This window comes from Convolutriloba macropyga, chromosome 15, assembly GCF_964194025.1.
Source record: "Convolutriloba macropyga chromosome 15, txConMacr16.3, whole genome shotgun sequence".
Lineage (NCBI taxonomy): Eukaryota > Metazoa > Xenacoelomorpha > Acoela > Convolutidae > Convolutriloba > Convolutriloba macropyga.
Window position 1 is genome coordinate 27124080 of NC_134482.1, and position 19869 is coordinate 27143948.

Genomic DNA, 19869 nt, shown 5'->3' on the forward strand with positions numbered 1-19869 from the left:
TGCTTTCGAGACTTGTTTTTATTCGTGAACAAGAAGTAGCTTCGATAGAGATGAAACACGTGGACAGAAAAACCTTCACCTTCTTTGAAACATTATTGTATTTTTTATAAATCAGAAATAATATTATTATTATTATACGTTCAGATCATGCAACGAATTAAAGAGAGATATCAAAACACGAACGCGCAATTTTTAAAATAAAGAAAGTCTACGGTGCCAGAACTTAAAATGCCCGAGTTTCATTCATACCCAATAAGAGACTGACTTTCGTGAGCTTTCGGCATCTTCAAACTTGCAAGCTTCGTGTTTTGAGCGAGGTTACGTGACTCTTTGGAAGTCACTTTGAAAGTATCTGGCTAAACACGTCAAACCAAAAAAAAACTCAAATCACGTGCTTCTTGATAAGCGCCAGAAATTCAAACTGACTTCAAACAGAGTCACGTAACCTAAACTTCAATTATTAGTGTTTTTGATATGTTCTTTGAGATATGTTCCTTGATTCTAGAACAATCTCTTCTGCTTCTAGAACATTCTAGACTCTAGTCATGGCTTGAGGTTCTGATGCCTGGAGGTCAGCATCTACCTCCCTTGCAGCCTGACACAAGACACATGGAAAGCAGCACCACACTGCTAATACGTCACCTACTAATCCTCCTTCTATCCCTTTTTGATCACGCACCTGTGAATAAAAATGAAAATTACTCTGATGCAGACTTGCATTTTTGAAAGTCATTTTTCGTTCTTACATTTTCTGGAAGCTTCCAAATATACATATGGATGTATTTGTAAGGAAAATACATGTTTCCAATTATGCTCTGTGTGTGTGTGGGGGGGGGGGGGGGGTGGGGGTGGAAAATGAAATACCCAGATAATACTGAGTTTATATTGACCTTTCCTCTGAGGATGATGGCCGCAATGCAGTCTACTACGGGAACGAAGAACAGAATAGTCCAAATCAGACAACTCTCTCCTACTGCATCTGCTACTTTACCTGCAACCAAAAAAATAATATTGTCTGCTGTTGTGGCTTATTAAAAAATTGTCAAACTCATTGTCAGCTTATTCTGCTGCGTGACCCTGTTTCAAGATTTCAATTAATGTTTCAAAATTTTTCTCATTTTGTTCCTGATCAATGTACAACTCCATAGTTTATATACCTTTTTTTTCAATTGGACCCAAAAACAAACATCCTCGCGCTGAGCTCGAAAGGGGTCAACAAGTTAGCTGTCAAGATCACTAATTACAAATCCATTTGACTTAACACCCAAATCATTAATTATTGAAAAAAATCTGTAAATTAATAATTATAATGTTTAATAATTCCTTTAATCTCTTGTTCATAATTGGTAACTTTTATGAAACCGATGGGTTTTTTTGACATCTCGAAATTTTAATGACTCATTTTTGCCAACAAAGAATGCATAAATTTGAAAAAATCAAAGCGTAGTGTTCTAAACCACTTTGATTTCAGGCTGAAATTTTTTCTGAGCAGTTTTGGCGCAGTATGATTTTGGCATGCATTTCAGAACAAATTTCATTGACATGTTCATGATACTTGACAGATTAAAATACAGAATAAAATTTACTATGATTCAGCGCTTAAAATAAATGTGACCTCAGTCCAAGTGCTTCATGGTGCGGGTTGATTTTTGGTAGCCACAAATAAATGCATTTATTTGTTTTTCAGAACGATAGAATTTCCGAAAACATTTAATGGAATCTTGGATTATTATTTTACTTTTATTGAGTTTTGAGACGATGGAGTTGAACCAAGCAGATATTTATTATTCAATTGGTTTTTTCCATAAGTCTCTTCAATGTATAACTTCAAGACTAAATAAATTTGTAAACCAATCAATTAAAAGATAGATATAATGTGTAGCTGATAACACGTGTACAAGCTGTTCAGGTTTGAATTATCAATTCCATGCAATGGCAATGTATCAAAGAATCACTGATGCAGGTATTGTCTTTTGCCTATGACTAAACATCAGCTATATTTATGGTTCAGCGGAGAAGCGATTTATGGTTTAGCAAATATGAAGTTGAAAACTTCCAGTGTGTTGTCTAATTCCATTGGGGTTTTGAAATTGCTGGTTTCTATTGGGGAAACCATTTTTTTATTTAATTCAAATATAATCGAGAAATTAGAGCTTGTGAGAATTAGTTTTTGTGAAATATCAACTTCACTTAGCTTCGTGAATTCCCAATTTCAGCACCAAAATTGCTTTTTCTGCTAATTTTTTCATGACTCCGTGTGCAAAGATTATCGATCAAAATAATTAAAGAATGCTCAAGGAGATCATTTTTGCCTATGAAGATAATCGGAAATCAACTCCGAATTTGCTCAGGTACTCGGAAATCAACTACATTCCATATTTTGGCTCATTCAAATATCTCTCGCAGTTCATATGCGCGATCAAAATGCAACGTAAAAAGACGAATCCAAACCGAAACAACGCATGCTCCAGACCTTGGCTTGTTCAATGCATGAAAACATCAAGTGAAACGTTGTATCGTTCATTTTTCAGAATTGTCAGAAAATAACAAAGGTCACGGTGAGGGTTTTAAAAGACCTGTGACCTTTGTCTTATTTGTAAAATGATTTTGTAAAAAAATTATGCATTAATTCAAGTTTTTAAGAGAACTTTTCGGCTGTATTAACAAATCATCAAGAAATTTTACATTTGCTCACATTTAATCTCCTGAATAAGATGTTTGTTAGCATCTCGTCATTGTTATAGTTAAGTTTTACCATATTCCATATATCTAACTCATTTTAGTTCATCATAAGCAACGTGAACAGTTTTGGCTCACCGAAAACCTCGCAATGATGCAATATCGCATGAATTGCCTCAAAATCACGTTCCTTCTTTTCATCGAAACAGATCTTTTATGATATTTTTATAAGCAAACGCTAATTTAACCAATGCGTTTATTAGTCTTCATTTTAGACTAATATTAGTCTACAAAATGGAGAAATTAGTTGAAAATTAGTTTTCAAATGAAAACTGAAAATTAGTTTTCAAATGAAATATCTACCTCATAACCTTCGAAAGGCAGGAGTAGCAACCGAAAAAATAGCCCAGGCCGAGTTCCAAGACGGAGATGACCTCTGTTCACACCCAGGTCGATTTCACACTAGACTCATGCTTTTAGACCAAAATTGCTTTTTGAGTGCTATGGAAATCTGGACAACGGTCTGATTTGATGTAACATCCGTCTGACAGGGTCTGATTAGAGGTCATTTCCGCTGGGACCTTAACCCCAGGGGAAGCAATCTTGTGTGAGCGACTTACCTTGGACATAGCAAGGGATGAAGTACACACAGATGCACACTTTGAGGTCCCCAAAACAGCTGAACAAACCTTCTTTCCATTCACCCATTCTTCTTCTATTCGTCTAGTTTTGATTGTTGATTATGATATATATGATATGTAACACACCTTGTCGGCAATAATAGCACAATTGCGAAAGTTAACTTAGATTTTGTGGACAAATAATTGATCAATTCGAAATTTGACAGCTCACGGGAAACGCCTTTTGTTTGATTTTATCAAATTTACAGATCGGTTCGAAACTCTTTCGCAAGAGTATTATGGTTATCGATATAGCTGTCGTTGATATACGGATTGTACACGTTAAATTTAGTCGCGGTGAATGTTATGATATATAGCTCTTTCGCAATCAAATTTAAGTTATAACAGTGATTCAAAGCTATCAAATTTAACTCAATTTCAAATCTTATCCAAATATTCTAACGCTCCAATTGAGTTTGGTGTAATGAACGTTGGTGGTGATGTCCTACTTGCAAATATAACTAATGAAATTTAATTTGAGGCTGCGCAAATGAAAAGGCTGAAACTGAAACCAGCAAAGTGAAAGCTTGTCCAGGTCAAATATTACAAATTAGTTAAAGCTGTATGTATATCTTTATGACTATTTCACCAGTAAACTGAAAATAAATGTACGTTAGTAATATTGGTTTTCAAGCATCATTGCTTGGTTAGCGTTGTGAAATACACATAAATTTCAATTGTTCCAGTTTTATAGTTGTGGAACTTCAATTACACATTCATTGTTAACTTAGGAGTTTTAAAATGAAAAATTGGTAACAGATGTTTCATTCCAGTTTCAATTTACCAAAATGTGTTAAATATAATTGTGAAAAATAAGTTTATGGTCACAAAAAGTCATTTTGGTTGATCGAGGCATGTGAAAAAATTGCTGTGATAAAATGATAAGCATTGTGAAAAACTATGAAAGAAACATTCAGTAGCGTCAGTAATGTTTTTCGATTGTAAATCAGGAGACAGAAACACCATATGTCGAATTTGCGAACCTTGAAGTAAAATTATCAAGATATTTTGTGCGCAAAGTTGTGCAAAAGGCAACAGTCGGTGGTTCAATGAGGGATAAAATCTAAATTTGCAAAAACTCTGATACTTCTTATTCATTCAAAATTCCTTCCTTGATTTGCACATTTACGAAAGATCAGATATTTAGCAGTGAAGTGCATACACCGAAAAGGAGATAATCCAATAAAAACAAAAAAAATCGTATGCAAGATAAGGTAGTGAATGCAGAGAATCAAATGGAAAAAGAAAAACAAAAATCGACAGAAAATAGCCGGAGTTTTGTTTACTTCGCATTTGTCATCAAAACAATACATTCGAAAAATGCGCTCGGAATAACAAAATTGATCAAAAAAAGTTCTATCTAGAAATATCATATCCAAATGCCGACGAACCATCCAAACAAAAAATTGCTATTTTAAGTCTGAGGTGATTTTCATATATTTTAACCCAGTGCGATGAATCCCGGTAAATCCTGGCGGGAAAACCGGGAAAATTACCATTCCTGGTATTTTCTGCTAAAAACTCCAATTTCCTGTCAGGAAATTACCAGGACTGACAGGAAAAAGTACAGTTTGCCATTTCCTGCCATATCCTGGTAATTTCCTGCAAGGTATCCCTGCTTATCCTGGTAATTTCCTGGAAAGTTTCCCTGCTTATCCTGGTAATTTCCTGGAAGGTTTCCCCGCTTATCCTGGTAATTTCTTGGAAAGTTTCCCCGCGTATTCTGGTAATTTCTTGAAAGATTTCCCCGCTTATCCTGGTAACTTCCCGGTAATCACCTGGTTGTCCTGATATTTTCCCGAAATGATGCCCGAATTTCCTGGTAATTTCCCGACAAAGTTCCTGGTAATCCCGGTAACGATGTCGAGAAATTACCGTAAGTTACCATTAAATGTCAATCCCGGTGGGATTCCTGGTAATTTTCCCGCCGGGAAATCAGGGAAATTTATCGGGAAAATTATCGGGAAAATTCCATTTTTACCGGGAAGCATTGCACTGGGAAGTAAACCGTTTTGTAAATTTTTTCAGTACAGATACACAATTGCGTTTAAAAGATTTTCTCAAAAGAATGCCTCAGCAATTAGAAGAACAATAAATTCAGGTACAAAAAACTTTAAAAAAGTAATCCTTTAGATTACATAAATCTCGCAAAATTTTTGCAGCAACACATTCAAAAATTGAATATGTTGTGCTTTGTTCATGTAATGCTCTCTTCTGATGACATGACTGTTTGCTGACAAAAAAATTTCATTTCTTCAAAGAAGACAATCTATAACATTATGTGTTAACTTTATTTTGTAGCAAACTACAGTAAACCATTGACACTAACGGAATATAATCCTTCCAAAACTAAAAATTGGACTTTGAAGATCACTTTTTCCTGCGTTCTGTAAAATAGAAAAAACCAACTGCTTTTTTATCGCTCATTTCATTTTGCGTGAGGGGTTTCAAGCTAGATCTAACTGCTTTCAAAAAAGAACTTAAATCAATTCAAGTATTAATATTCAATCATTTATGATAACAAAATTTTAACTGCAAACGATTAAATTGTCCAGTTTTCTTTTTGTTTTTAAAGTTCTCTTTTATTTATTTTTCATTTTTCCTTTCTAAAATTTTCATTTCAGGCCTTGAATTCTAATTGAAAAACTGGTTTCCGTGTTTCCGATATTATTAAGAAAATTTGCTCTCTCACTTCTTTTAAAAAATTATCCAATATTGAGAAAATTTGCGATGCCATATTATTGTCAACTGAATGTAACTGAAACTATTCATAGCTGAAAATTCTTTAACGTCGTTGTTTAATAAAAAGATTTTAAATTTTGGTTTTCAAAGCAAAGTTTGGTTTTCAAATTCATTCTTATGTGTTGCTCAGACCTGAATATAAAAATAGTGAGACATTATTAAAATAACGATCTGTTTATTACTGGGTAAGACTACCTGGAGGAGATAGAGGAAGTAATACCCGTACCTAACTTTCAGAATAATGCAGTATTGAATCATGAAGTTTTTCAGAAACAATTCAGTACTGATTCAGAGTCTGTTCATGTCACATTTGGCTGTGAAATTCTCTGATTCAGACTCTGATTCAGACTCTGAATCTGGCTCTGAATCAGATCCTAATTTTTTTTGAATTAGGGTAAATTCATAACTTTTTTTGTGAGCCACGCCAGGTTTTGCCATTGCTTTTGCTCTCATGTCATCAAAAAATGCAAATTCATACAATACCTGTAGAAATTGAAGAAATTTATATAATAGGGCGTGGGAAATTTTTTCTTGTCATGTTAAAACTGACTTTTCGAGATTTGCCAGTATGCTAAGTGTGGTTTAAACCCTAATCCTTTTTCATTCCGGGCTGGGGACCGACAGTGGTGGAGTTACTGAAACTAACTATAGGAACACTGGTATAGCATGGTTAAAAACCAAGCTTGTAAAGTTTTCCAAAACAAAAACATGACATAATTAAACATCAAATCAAGACAAAACTAGGGAATAACTATCATATAGCTCAAAGATTGTCTGAAATAGCCCATTCTAAGCCAAAAATGCCGGGAAATTGCAATACATTACATTACCAATGAAACCTATTTTTAAAAATGATAATAGACAAAATGCAACTTCTTTAATTATTGACCACTTTCTTTTAAAATAGACGTAATCTGATCTTTTGCAGATTTACAGTTAACATAACCAATACAACTGTTTTTAAATCAAAAATGCCGGAAAACTGCAAAATTTCACAATACCAGTAAAACCTATTTTTGAAAATGATAATAGACAAAATGCAATTTCTTTAAATAATGATAACTTTTTTTAAATAAACGTAATCTGACCTTTTCTTTTGCAGATTCACATTTTACATAGCCCAAACAACTGATGCTGAACCAAAACTGCCGGAGAACTGCTATATTTCACAAAACCTGGATAACCTATTTTTAAAAAAGATTATAGACAAAATGCAACTTCTTTAATTATTGGCAACTTTTCTCAAATAAACGTATTCTGGCCAATTTTTTCCAGGTGCTATATTTTACAATGCCAATAAAACCTATTTCTAGAAATGATTATAGAGAAAATTGCAACTTCTTTAAATAATTACAACTTTTTTCAAATAAACGCATTCTGACCCAATCTTTTGCAGATTCGGGTTTCATATAGCAAACGCAATTAATTTTAAGCCCAAAATACCGGAAAAAACAATATTTCACAACACGAATAAAGCCTACTTTTAAAATTGATTATAGAGAAAAAGCAAATTCTTTAAATATAGACAATTTTTTTTCAAAAAAATGTTTTCTGGCCAAATTTTTGCAGACTCACAGCTCAAAGCATCCGTACAGCTGCATTGAAGTCGGTTCTAAGTAGCAAAATTCTTCTTAGTTTTAATATGTTTCCACAAAATTTTTTCTCAAAAAGCCTTTGAATAACGGTTAAACAATCGATGAGAAATTTTTTGTACTTTCCTGCAGTGTTGTGAAAAGTTTCTGATTTTCATTTTGATTCAGAGTTAATTCAGAAATGCACTCCGAATTTTCTTCTGATTCAGAGAAATTCAGAGGACATAGATTCTGAATTTTGCTCTGATTCAGAGAGGTTTCAGAATCAATACAGAAGCGGTTCTGAAAATGCTCTAATCAGTACTGAAAGTTAATATTATTCTAAAAATGTTCTGATTCAGTTCTGATGCCGACTGAGGGGGAACGTACAGGGTAACCATACGGCGGTCCGGCCAAAAACGCCCTGATCATAGAATATAGAAAAAATTTGCTCATCGTTAGAATTGTAGGAATTAGATTGCACTACACGTATAAAGTCGTATAAACGCGTCCTTTTGTTGGGATATTGCAAACTTTTGAGACTATGAATTGAAAAGTTGCACCGACCAGAAAGTAAACCCACATGAACAAACACAAACAGAGCGAGCTGGTTGTAAATTTTTGAACCGTATTTTGGCCCTGATCAGAGCTGCTCGGCAAAGAAGCTGACAATGTGAAATATTTTACGAAATTCTTTAATTTCCATAATTCCACTGAGAAGACACTGAAAAATGGCCAATAAAAATTAATAAGTGTAATTAAAAGAATCAATCATTTTCGTCAGAAGCTTGACATTTTGTAGTGTTGCAACCTGCAGCCTATGTTGATATGTTATCTGAGCTAATTTTTTCATTGTGCTCATAGAAATGAAATATAAAAGTTTTTGTGGGGAAAAAGTAGCTTTCTCATTAGCAGATATTAGCTTGATATAGCTTGATCTTATTTTGTTTTGATTGATTGATGACTTCTGATTTATTTTGATTTGTAGAATTTGCGGGTTTTATGTTTTGCCCACTTTTGCAAATCAAAATAAATCAGAAGTCATTAATCAATCAAAACAAAATAAGATCAAGCAAAAGGACAGTGTAACAGTCATTACCGATGTCGCAGAAGATTTATGATTCGACACAGCCTGACTATGAGGCAGAATAAGCCATACTAGGGGCTGAATTAAACAATCTTTGTTTAGTTATGATCCGAAATAGTGGCACAAATGTATGATGAGACCGTGTATTTAACGTATGGGAGGGTTCCCACCCCAAACAACAAATTGTTTTCACATATTTCTATACCACTTCAAACGAGTATACCCATACCCTCATATAGGGAAATTGGTCGGTTTCAATCTAATACATAGTTTGTATTCATCTAGGAAAAACATTTTCTGTAACTGTTAATTTGATTTTAATCTTGTATATTTATGTCAACTGATTTTTAATTTTTCTGAGTTATTAGACTCTGTCAATAGTGTTTGTGAGTTCAGCAGCCATCAGATTTGTATCTGTTTCGTTTGCTGCCTGACACAGAACACAAGGAGTGCAACAAAAAGAAGCAATTGCATCCCAGCCTATCTCTCCGTGGATTCCTTTCTTTTCACGAACCTATAAAATACCAAATGTGAGTTCCCGTGTTGAGAAATAGCGATGAAACCGACGAAAGAAGTGTCTTTTTCGTCAGTTTTTGTCGATTTGGTCGGTTTTTTTTAACGTAAGTTCTGTCGATTATCGTCGTTTTCGTCTGTATCGTCGACAATTTATGTAAGAAGTGCCGAAAATTGTCATTTTCATCCGTTTCATTGATTTTGTAGTTTCCTTCGGTAAAAATGCGAGAGATGACCGGAATGAGCGGAAATTTGATCAAAATGGCGGTATTGCTGAAAATAGAATATTCTGGAGATATAACTTAATGTAAAGCCTTTTTTGTAGGAGAGACACAAAACTGTTAACAGGAATTAAACGTAATTTTACAGGTTATAAATATTTTTGTTAAATTCTGCGTTTCTGTGTTTTACTTTTGAAATATTTAAACTTATAACCTCATTGTTTTAAATTTTCTTTATATGCTTGCGGTTAAAAAATAATAATATTGAAATTCTTATGTTTGTTTCATTTTTGAATTTGTAATTTTCATGATGAGAGGAATCAAAATAAGTAAATTTTTTGCAATTCTTTTCAAATCAATAGTTGTGAGTTGTAGACCATTTTAAACAATTGCCTACATTGAAACTCTTGTAAAAAAGTTAAATAGTTGAAAAAAATTCCAATTTTTCTCATTGTTCCTTTGCCAAAAGCTTTTCAGCCATCTCGTTTTTGCCTTATTCCTTTATCACTGGAACACTCCTCAAAAAGTATTCCTTTATGCGACAGTTTTTCCGGGGTGAAAACGCATTATAAACAGTATCCAGATAAATTTTACTGAGAGAATCAAGAGAAAAACAAACTACATCAACCACTACTCTAATTCTGTGCATGTTTATATTTTGACCTCAGAGAACACATTCAATGCTCAATTAATGGTGTTAAACGGTGTTAAATTATCAATTATCACGATAAAGTCTAACGATAAGCGTAAATCATCTGAGTGCGTAATCTGAGTGTTGCTATTTTTGTCCGATGAATCCCCTTGCTACGTTGTCAGCATATTATAATTTCACTAGTTCAAATTTTGATCTGTTAAATTTGAAACCTACCTTCCAACTGTTTTCTAACTATCGAGAACAATTCAAATAGTTTTGAAGGATTTGAATGTTTCCTTCCGGATCTTACTTAATATGCCTACTTACCAAATATGCTCATTGTAAGCAAATGACAAGGATGATCTTTGGCCTCGAAAACCTTCAAAAACTTCTAATTTTTCTAAGCTGATTTTTTTTCTCATTACGAGGCTAATGCCACAAACGTTAAATTAAAAAAAAATGTCGTTATTTGGAAACGAGTGGCAACAATTCGTGACCACTATTCATTTTGTTACCAATTACACGATTTTGAGCATAAAAATGGCTTAAGATTTTAATACCTGACATTTGATGTTAATTACTTGAGTCGAAATTACAAATTTTAATTGTTCTGGTGAACAGTGATATGGGTAATTGGAAAACTGCTAATTATCTTCCTAATCCACAAATATTATTGCGAAGTCCATTTATGAAATTCACCACCAATTAAACTTCCTTTCTTATTGGTCCAGCTAACACTATCTTAGTAATAGATACTTCATGTGGAAATGAATTGCTCATCGTGAAAACTAAATTCAAAAACATCAAGTCTTGATGAAAATTTAAATTTAATTTGTTTTCTGTTACTAGTTCTCTCATACGCTTATAATCCTAATGTTAAAACATGGTGCTGGATAATTTTTGCCAGAATATAACAATGCTATTGAAATATTTCAAATCATGGTATTTTTTACTATCATATACAGAAGCATTTTATATCAGCTTTAGGGTGTTCTAAATTCACATGAACTCACTGATCATTCCTAATTTGACCATCTTAAGAAAATTTTAGATGGTCTTCTCGCATAGAATTACAATACTTGCTCAGGAATAATTTTGACAAAGCAACCAATATGGAGAATTCAGTTTAACATGCTCATTTTTACGTAGTAAGATTGAACAAACTATTTCAATCTTTAGATTTGATATAGCTTAATTGAAGCTTCTTTGTGCCAACGCTAAAGACAGTCCGTTTGAATGCATTTTATAAATAAATCAATAAAATTAAGTTAAAATTCAAATTCGAAACTTCATTTTTCGATATAATTTTTAGTCAAAATATAAAAACAGCTGGGAGATCAGTTCGGGGAAATGATTTAGCAAAAAAAGACATTGCGTCTTTAGAATTTCATTTCTCCAATAATTCGGTTAGTTAAAATCCTTATAGCGCATTACAACGAATTTTAGAAGCGCTGGTCAATTGGGCTAAAAATTTTGCAATTCGTAAAAGTATAAACTTTTTCAAGGTATTATGGAAAATAATTGTTTGCCGTAAAATACAAATGTAGGACTAAAATTTATGCAAACTATTTCACACATATCAAGACAACGAAGTTTAGAGTGTAGGATATAATACTGAAAATCGTATAATTTTTTCTACTTGTTTCACAATGTTCGCATATTACAAAAAATTCTATAAAACTGAAACGTTCTTTAACTGCAGGAAACAAATTGCTCAAATGCTTTAAATGTATTCTGTGTTGAATTCCACAGTTTATTTGCAAAATTTGTCCGAATAACTTTTGTTTTTTCCATTTTGGCTTTTTCTATTACATGATTTCAAAATTAAAAGGAGTATATATATATATATATATATATATATATATATATATATATTTATATATATATATATATAGAAAAATTTGAATATATATATATATATATATATATATATATATATATATTGAAAAAATTGCTAGAATATCTTATTTTTATGTTAATTATATGTAGATCAACTTTGCAGACTAATTTAAGAAATTTTTCGAGAATAAATATTTTTTTGTAGAAAAGCAAGGCGAGCTGCTTCGTTGCGTTGCATTCATATGACTATGGAAAATTTCGAATCTTTTCCGTTTTTGTGTCTCCAGTACGTTATGTGTCCACCAGTTACAGAGCACGTTCCATTACATAGTAATTGATTATGTTCAAATGTTGCACGTGCGTGGGGTGATGAAAGTATTATGCACCCAGTAAGCTGGGGGGGTTACAAACGGAAACGATCCGAATATTTTATCCTGAAATGATGTCTGGTTTTTGTTGAGCGAGAAAAAGTTAACTCAGGAAACTGATTTTTCCCTAATAACTGATCTATCGTCTAATTATCTTCTGATGCTTTGAAAGAAATAATATTTAGAGATTCAGAAAAGTAACTTTATAAAAAACAACACGTAAAACGTGGTACTAATGTAATTCTAATGTACTTTTAGATATCCGCGCTAAATTTCACATTACGCTGATGCTGACATATGTACAAAAAATTTATCAAAATAATGAATCAGACATATTGTTAGAAACTGCGGGAACAAAGCAATATGTTGTGCAAACAAATAAAGTTGTGCATTAATAGCTTTAATTTTAAAGAAAGGCAACCAAAGCAATCATCTGGCAGATGAATACCCGGGTCGATACCGAATGGTTAAGTTGTAGGAACTTGCAAGGCGAATGGCTAACTTGTAAGTTTCTTGCAAGTTCGTTCCAGTCCAGCACAACTCTTATTGGTTAATTCAATTTAACATTCAGACATTTACCGTAGAAAGCGCGTGGGAGTTATTTGCTCTGTTTGGATAACATAATAGAATTCGACCTAAGTAGACAAAATGGCTACTTTTTGAATTTTATCAATTTAAGAGAGATCCTTTTGCAATTCATTTAAAAAGCAGTAGATTTCAATTAGCTTCTTCATGATCGCTTTTTTAAAAATCATTCCAAAACATTAACTTTGATAATTTTTTCAAATTTATATTTCAGTATTTTCTTAAAATAATTTAGTGGCCCTTCATTTTTAACCCTTTTTTATAATTTAATTCACACTTTTCCAGATTCCATGTTTTTCCAAACATCCATTTACATTAAGGTCTGGCAACGTTTTATTTACGGTTTAGTGAGTATATGTGTGTATGTGTGTGTATGTGTGTATGTGCTTGTGTATGTTTGCCTGTATGTGTGTGTACGCGCGTGTGTGTTTGCGTGCGTGGTGTGTGTGTGTGTGTGTGTGTGTGTTGTTTGGTTTGTGTGCGAATGGTTAACTTGTAGGTAACTTTTAGGTCGAATGGTTAACTTGTAAGAGCCTTGTAAGTCGAATGGTTAACTTGTAAGAACTTGCAAGTCGAGTGGTTAACTTGTAAGAACTTGCAAACTTTTCGAAGAAAAACTTGCAAGGCGATGCATCGCCTAGTAAGTTTCCGCCAGAAACTTGCAGTTTCTTACAATATAGTCATTCGGCCTCGACCCGGGTACAATCTGAGAAATCTTATTTTAAAAAAATGTAAGAACTTTATATCTTGCAAATTGAACGGAAAGAAAAAGTTGCAAAAAGACATTTAAAAATGTTTACAAAATGTAAAATCGCATCCTGCTATTAATCACCTCCTTACCACCTATGTAAAATCACATCCTGCTCCTCTGTTATTTTAGTTTCGCTAACACGTGTTGAGAAAAAAATTAGTTCCTGTAATTAATCAGAACTTTTATCATACGAGGAAAAATGATTTGTTCATATTGTCATGTGAGTGGTGTGATGTACCTTTTTACGAAGAATGATAGTCGATAGCAGTCCAACTATTGGGATGAAGAAGGCTATAAAGTACAGCAGACACTCCTCTCCAATCGCCTCAGCCACTTTACCTGTTCAAGAAAACTAATTTATTGATATTTAATAATGTCCAAAAAAGTTTTTTTGAACGCCCGGTTTAACGGTAAGCATTAGCAGTCAATTTAAATTTATTCCGAAATTTTAAAAAAAATTCTAGGTACGATATTTCTGGATATTATAGAGAAAAAAAGACAACAAGTTGACTCCCTGCATGTAGTAGTAACCTCTAAACAAGGATTGAGCTGTTTACAAAAAAGTATATAAAAATTGAGGTTTTTGTTTTTATAAACGAAAATACAAAAAATAGTTGCGCTAAAATCAGTAAACAAATAAAATAGCGTTTTGTTTCGCTTTGTAGGACCCTTGAGCAGTGAAAAGTTTCAAATCTAAACAAAACTTGTGCATCCGAAATGGTGAAACTTTTCCACGTCCTCTTGAAGGTTCTATTTTTCTATTATTGCAATTCTGAGAATATCCGAGCTTTTCAAAATTAAACTTCCTACAATTTCATTGAATATTCATTTAATTTCTTTTCTTTAAATAAAAATAAAGCAGCAACAAAATTTCAAAACATTATTACATCATTATATTTTTCTTCAGAGCTGACCATAAAGTGCAATTAAATTTGTTTTGGTTAATTTCAATTACCTTTTTATCAACTTGCAGAGAAACTCTAATCTTATTATATTGAAAACTTGATATGTGAAACATATTGGTCGAGAGAAGATTAGGAAGGTTTTTCTAAACTTTGAAATTAAAAATTAAAGACCTAAAAAGTTGTTGTGCGATTTTGACAGAGAAAATTTGTTTCCAGGTGTTACTTGTCTGACCTTCAAAATTCCATGAAGCATTCAATCTGGTAACTGATCTTGCAGTAGTATGAGATAATATAAAAGTAACTTTTTTCTATTTCTCAAGCAGTCCGAGATTGAGAGGCAGTTTTTAGAATTCCTGAATTACATTAGATCACAATATGTGTCAATTAACGATGAATGCACTCACAGCATTAAGTTTCAAGAAATTCAATAGAATGAAAAACGACACACTTTTGACACACGTCAATAATGTTTAAGACACAGAAAAACAAAAAACAAAGAAGCTTAGAATGATTGAAGCGTATTTTGATATTATTCCAAATTTTGATACATTAAAACGAATATTCAATTTATCGTGCAGTTTGCTGTAATTGCTGTAACCTCATTTTTAATTAAAATTCCATTCGGTTCAAAATTTTGTTCTCTCGGATAAAAACTAAGGTCAAATTTCAGTGCCTCTTGTAAATCGGAAACTCGTTAGATCAACAAAGTATCTCTAACTCTGCTTGTGAGATCTTAAGTTCGAAACTTCTAAAACAGCAATTTTTAATGTTTGTGATAGCAGATGTGTGTTTTATTGGTAACTAGTATATTTTGAATTTTAATTTAATGTATTCATTTGAAATCTAATTGCTATCTCATTGAGTTCCCGATACCTGATATCTGATATCTTATTTCTAAAATGTTAGTTATTAGGTTTGAAAATTGAAAAGTACTTGAAAGTTGGATAGTCAAAAAGTACTTTAAAAGAGTACAAAAATTTCTTATCTTTTTTCTCCGACATCAAAGGATGAAATCGGTTCAATTTTCCGGGGAATTTTTAAATTTACCGCTTTTGTTTTTTCTTACTGTTTTTCTTAATGGTCATAAATAACTAAACAAATAACAGTGCTAGCATAAATTTCCAACAAACCAAAAATTTCCGAAAAATTGAATAATTATTAATTTTCTCATTATCTTTTCAATCAAGTTTTTCTTCGATGTGATGGAAATAAGGCCCAAAATTAAAAAAAGTTTCACTTCGATAGGGAAATATTGAAGCTAAGCTACTCGGTGAAACAAGATGAGGCTATTGTTATTTTTGATCGAATTTTTATAACAAAAATTTTGCTTGCACATTCTGTACAATTTTGATAGTTGCGCAAAATAACTATTTCTATTCTCAATCTCTTGATTTGGAAAAATACGAACTCAAATGTTTTGGTTTTACTTGAAATGTTCAATTATTCTTATTCGTAAAAAGTGTAAAGAGCTCATGACGACGTGAATCTTGCATTAATTGTCTCTCTTATAATATTTAACCCTCAGCTGCAATTTTTAGAAGAACTCTCTTTTGTGGTGTTTCTCATTAAAACGTTCTGAGAGTTTTTGTTTCAGTTTTGTTTAAAAAATTATTACGTTTTCTCCTTCATTTTTTGCTGGGTATTATTTTACGCATATACAAGCCAGGACAATTAAAAGTGCTTTAAAGAAAAACTTCGTTACTTTATGAAAAGTGTTGTTTATGGAATATAAAATGTCTCTACTTATAAACTAGAATCCATTGCAAATACATTCTCAGGTAATAATATTTCCATAGCTCTGTTCAAGAAATGGTAGGTTCAAAAACTTTAGGTGTAGTTGTTTAAACTTTAACTATTTCAAATTTCCAATTCAAACATAATCCTTTTTTTCTTTTCATTATTTTTTCACTCAGAGAAACAAACACCGTAGGAAACTGCTAATCGAAAAAAAAATCGACATTAACTTTATATTAATGTATTCATTTGAAATCTAATTGCTATCTCATTGAGTTCCCGATACCTGATATCTGATATCTTATTTCTAAAATGTTAGTTATTAGGTTTGAAAATTGAAAAGTACTTGAAAGTTGGATAGTCAAAAAGTACTTTAAAAGAGTACAAAAATTTCTTATCTTTTTTCTCCGACATCAAAGGATGAAATCGGTTCAATTTTTCAGGGAATTTTTAAATTTACCGCTTTTGTTTTTTCTTACTGTTTTTCTTAATGGTCATAAATAACTAAAAACAAATAACAGTGCTAGCATAAATTTCCAACAAACCAAAAATTTCCGAAAAATTGAATAATTATTAATTTTCTCATTACCTTTTCAATCAAGTTTTTCTTCGATGTGATGGAAATAAGGCCCAAAATTAAAAAAAGTTTCACTTCGATAGGGAAATATTTTAGCTAAGCTACTCGGTGAAACAAGATGAGGCTATTGTTATTTTTGATCGAATTTTTATAACAAAAATTTTGCTTGCACATTCTGTACAATTTTGATAGTTGCGAAAAATAACTATTTCTATTCTCAATCTCTTGATTTGGAAAAATACGAACTCAAATGTATTGGTTCTACTTGAAATGTTCAATTATTCTTATTCGTAAAGAGTGTAAAGAGCTCATGACGACGTGAATCTTGCATTAATTGTCTCTCTTATAATATTTAACTCTTAGCTGCAATTTTTAGAAGAACTCTCTTTTGTGGTGTTTCTCATTAAAATTTTCTGAGATTTTTTGTTTCAGTTTTGTTTAAAAAAGTATTACGTTTTCTCCTTCATTTTTTGCTGGGTATTATTTTACCCATATACAAGCAAGGACAATTAAAAATGCTTTAAAGAAAAACTTTGTTACTTTATGAAAAGTGTTGTTTATGGAATATAAAATGTCTATACTTATAAACTAGAATCCATTGCAAAATACACTCTCAGGTAATAATATTTCCATAGCTCTGTTCAAGAAATGGTAGGTTCAAAAACTTTAGGTGTAGTTGTTTAACCTTTAAATATTTCAAATTTCCAATTCAAACATAATCCTTTTTTTTCTTTTCATTATTTTTTAGCTCAGAGAAACAAACACCTTAGGAAACTGCTAATCGAAAAAAAAACGACTTTATCGTCGCTTTTTATAGGAGACTAGATTGAGCCCAGTTATTGTGGTTACTGTTAAGATGGTCAACAAAAGTTAAAAAAAAAACAAAAAGTACAACAAAAAAGTTTGTACTGTATTGTGCCCTAAAATTACACCACCAATTATTTCAATTGTTTCATGCTAACCTTGTAGAATGCAGGGACAAAAGAACCCGCAGATACATATCTTCATGTCCCCAAAACAGCTGAACAACCCAAACTTCCACTCTGCCATTTTTGTAAAAATAACAGATTGGTCTTTTTAATACAAAATTCGTCTATACTTTGCTGAGATCCAAGTTACAGAAATAACAAACAAAGATTATAACAGTTAGGCCTGGCTAAGGACCAGACAAACCAAACAGATAGCTTATAGAGAAGTTAAATTTGGAGAGGAAATGGAATTGCATCAGATATTTACTCAACTTTTTTGCTGCAACATCAAAACTTCAAGTACAGGAAACGAATGTTTGATTAGGAAAATTGGCAACCTTACTAGACAGCCTACTATAGTAATGTCGACAGCCAAACAAAATAAAGCTATAAAAGTGTTAGCCCTATGATACACAATGAACAAATTCAGAAGAATGAACGAAATGTTGGGTTCATGCAAACATTGATTCGATTGTTTAAAGAAGAACAAAAGAAGATAAATCCGTTTTGTAAACAAATTGATACATCAACTAATTTATGAGACATCGCGTCAAAGTTTTCATTTGAAATTTAATAGTTTCACTCGCAAAAGTTTGTCAACGGTAGAAATTGTTAGACCTCCTCTCTTCCCGAGTCGAAAAGGTTAATTTTGCAATGTATTGTAAGAAAATGACAACATTCTAAGAAAATTTTGAGAAAACATTGAATAAATCTTATAAAAAATCTTGTAAAAATGTTATCTTGTATTATAATCTTGTAGGAAAACGGGTAACCTAAAAAAACCGTAAAATAATCTCTTAAAAATCTTGTAGGAAGAAGTTAAATCTTGCATGATATGGTAGTAATATTGGAAGCATCTGGTAGGAAAACCTTTCTTGTTAGATCTAATCTTGTTAGATCTTATAATAATTTTGTAACACTCTCACAAGATCTTGCAAAAATAACTTTCGTTTCAGATTCGCAATTCTCTTTTGTTTGAAACAGTGTAAAAAAAGGAACAATAAAACCGAGTTCGTGCACAAAAGCGAGGCTTGGAAAACAGAGTGTTTTTTTGTAACGTAGCTGACAAAATTACTATTAGCCTCGTTTAATTTTTCGTTTAAATTGTATAAATAGAGTTCGTATAAACAATTCTCATCTTAGGAAATAACTTTACTGTAATTGTTTGCGCAAAAAAGGAAACAAACATTTATGAAAAATCTTCAATATGAAAAGAAAATTGAGAGAAAATATTTTATTAAGGATGGTCCTCTTTATCACTCGAATGCCATTAATCACCGTTAAAAAACTGGCACTGAATTTTTTTTTTAAAATCAGCTCCACAAAGACCTTTTCCGTTACTAACAATCCTTTTACCCGGACCAAACCCAATAGGTTATCTTGCAAGAGCATGCAAACTCCTGGAAGATTATACAGTCCAACTAATTTTATTCTGTACAGCCGCCTTTATTGTAAGAACCTTAAAACACAGCCTTACTCTTTTCATAACCAATTAAAGGTAACTGCTTAATTCTACTAGAATATTACATGATAACCTTTGGATTTTTCTAACTACGTCGAAACTTCTAAATGAGCTTCTTCAGATTATTTTACAAATAAATACATTGCATTATGAGCTCCAAAAGGAGCACATCTGACTTGAAAACGATTAAAAGACGACGACGACGACGACGACGACGACGACGACGACGACGACGACGACGACGACGACGATGACGACGACGACGACGACGACGACGACGACGACGACGACGACGACGACGACGACGACGACAACGACGACGACGACGACGACGATAACGACGACGACGACGACGACGACGACGACGACGACGACGACGACGACGACGACGACGACGACGACGACGACGGCTTGCCTCCAAGTTGGTGCAAGTGGGCAGCGAACGGTGTCAAATCCTGTGCGGCAAAGAACACACAAGGGCACTTGAAAAAGAAGGCTCTGCCTCCCGCAAGGGGACAGAACACAACCTCCCGGATGCTTCCAGAGGGGGAGT

At 32.6% G+C, this 19869-nt stretch overlaps 2 protein-coding genes across 2 annotated transcripts; both read right to left on the minus strand.

Moving 5' to 3' along the window:
* On the minus strand, window positions 1–4011 carry LOC142354685 (uncharacterized). Its single transcript, XM_075407045.1, has 3 exons — window positions 3300–4011; window positions 891–991; window positions 1–679 (listed from the first exon to the last, which is right to left on the minus strand). Exons 1-3 carry the CDS (start codon window positions 3385–3387, stop codon window positions 533–535), a joined length of 336 nt encoding a protein of 111 aa, XP_075263160.1. The 5' UTR covers window positions 3388–4011; the 3' UTR covers window positions 1–532.
* A 5041-nt stretch (window positions 4012–9052) lies between these two features.
* On the minus strand, window positions 9053–18321 carry LOC142354285 (cornifelin homolog A-like). The gene is made up of 3 exons (XM_075406550.1): window positions 17849–18321; window positions 13909–14009; window positions 9053–9273 (listed from the first exon to the last, which is right to left on the minus strand). The coding sequence occupies exons 1-3, from the start codon at window positions 17934–17936 to the stop codon at window positions 9124–9126; spliced, it is 339 nt and encodes a 112-aa protein (XP_075262665.1). The 5' UTR covers window positions 17937–18321; the 3' UTR covers window positions 9053–9123.
* Window positions 18322–19869: the final 1548 nt, after the last annotated feature.

Bases quoted from the DNA above. Each gene is read 5' to 3' on its own strand.
- LOC142354685 (XM_075407045.1), bottom strand. From the start codon at position 3,387: ATGGGTGAATGGAAAGAAGGTTTGTTCAGCTGTTTTGGGGACCTCAAA. The intron at 992-3,299 runs GTAAGTCGCTCA...TTTTGGTTGCAG, and splicing joins CATCCCTTGCTATGTCCAAG to GTAAAGTAGCAGATGCAGTA. The intron at 680-890 runs GTCAATATAAAC...TTTTATTCACAG, and splicing joins CCATCATCCTCAGAGGAAAG to GTGCGTGATCAAAAAGGGAT.
- LOC142354285 (XM_075406550.1), bottom strand. From the start codon at position 17,936: ATGGCAGAGTGGAAGTTTGGGTTGTTCAGCTGTTTTGGGGACATGAAG. The intron at 14,010-17,848 runs GTTAGCATGAAA...TTTCTTGAACAG, and splicing joins TTGTCCCTGCATTCTACAAG to GTAAAGTGGCTGAGGCGATT. The intron at 9,274-13,908 runs GTACATCACACC...GGTATTTTATAG, and splicing joins CTATCATTCTTCGTAAAAAG to GTTCGTGAAAAGAAAGGAAT.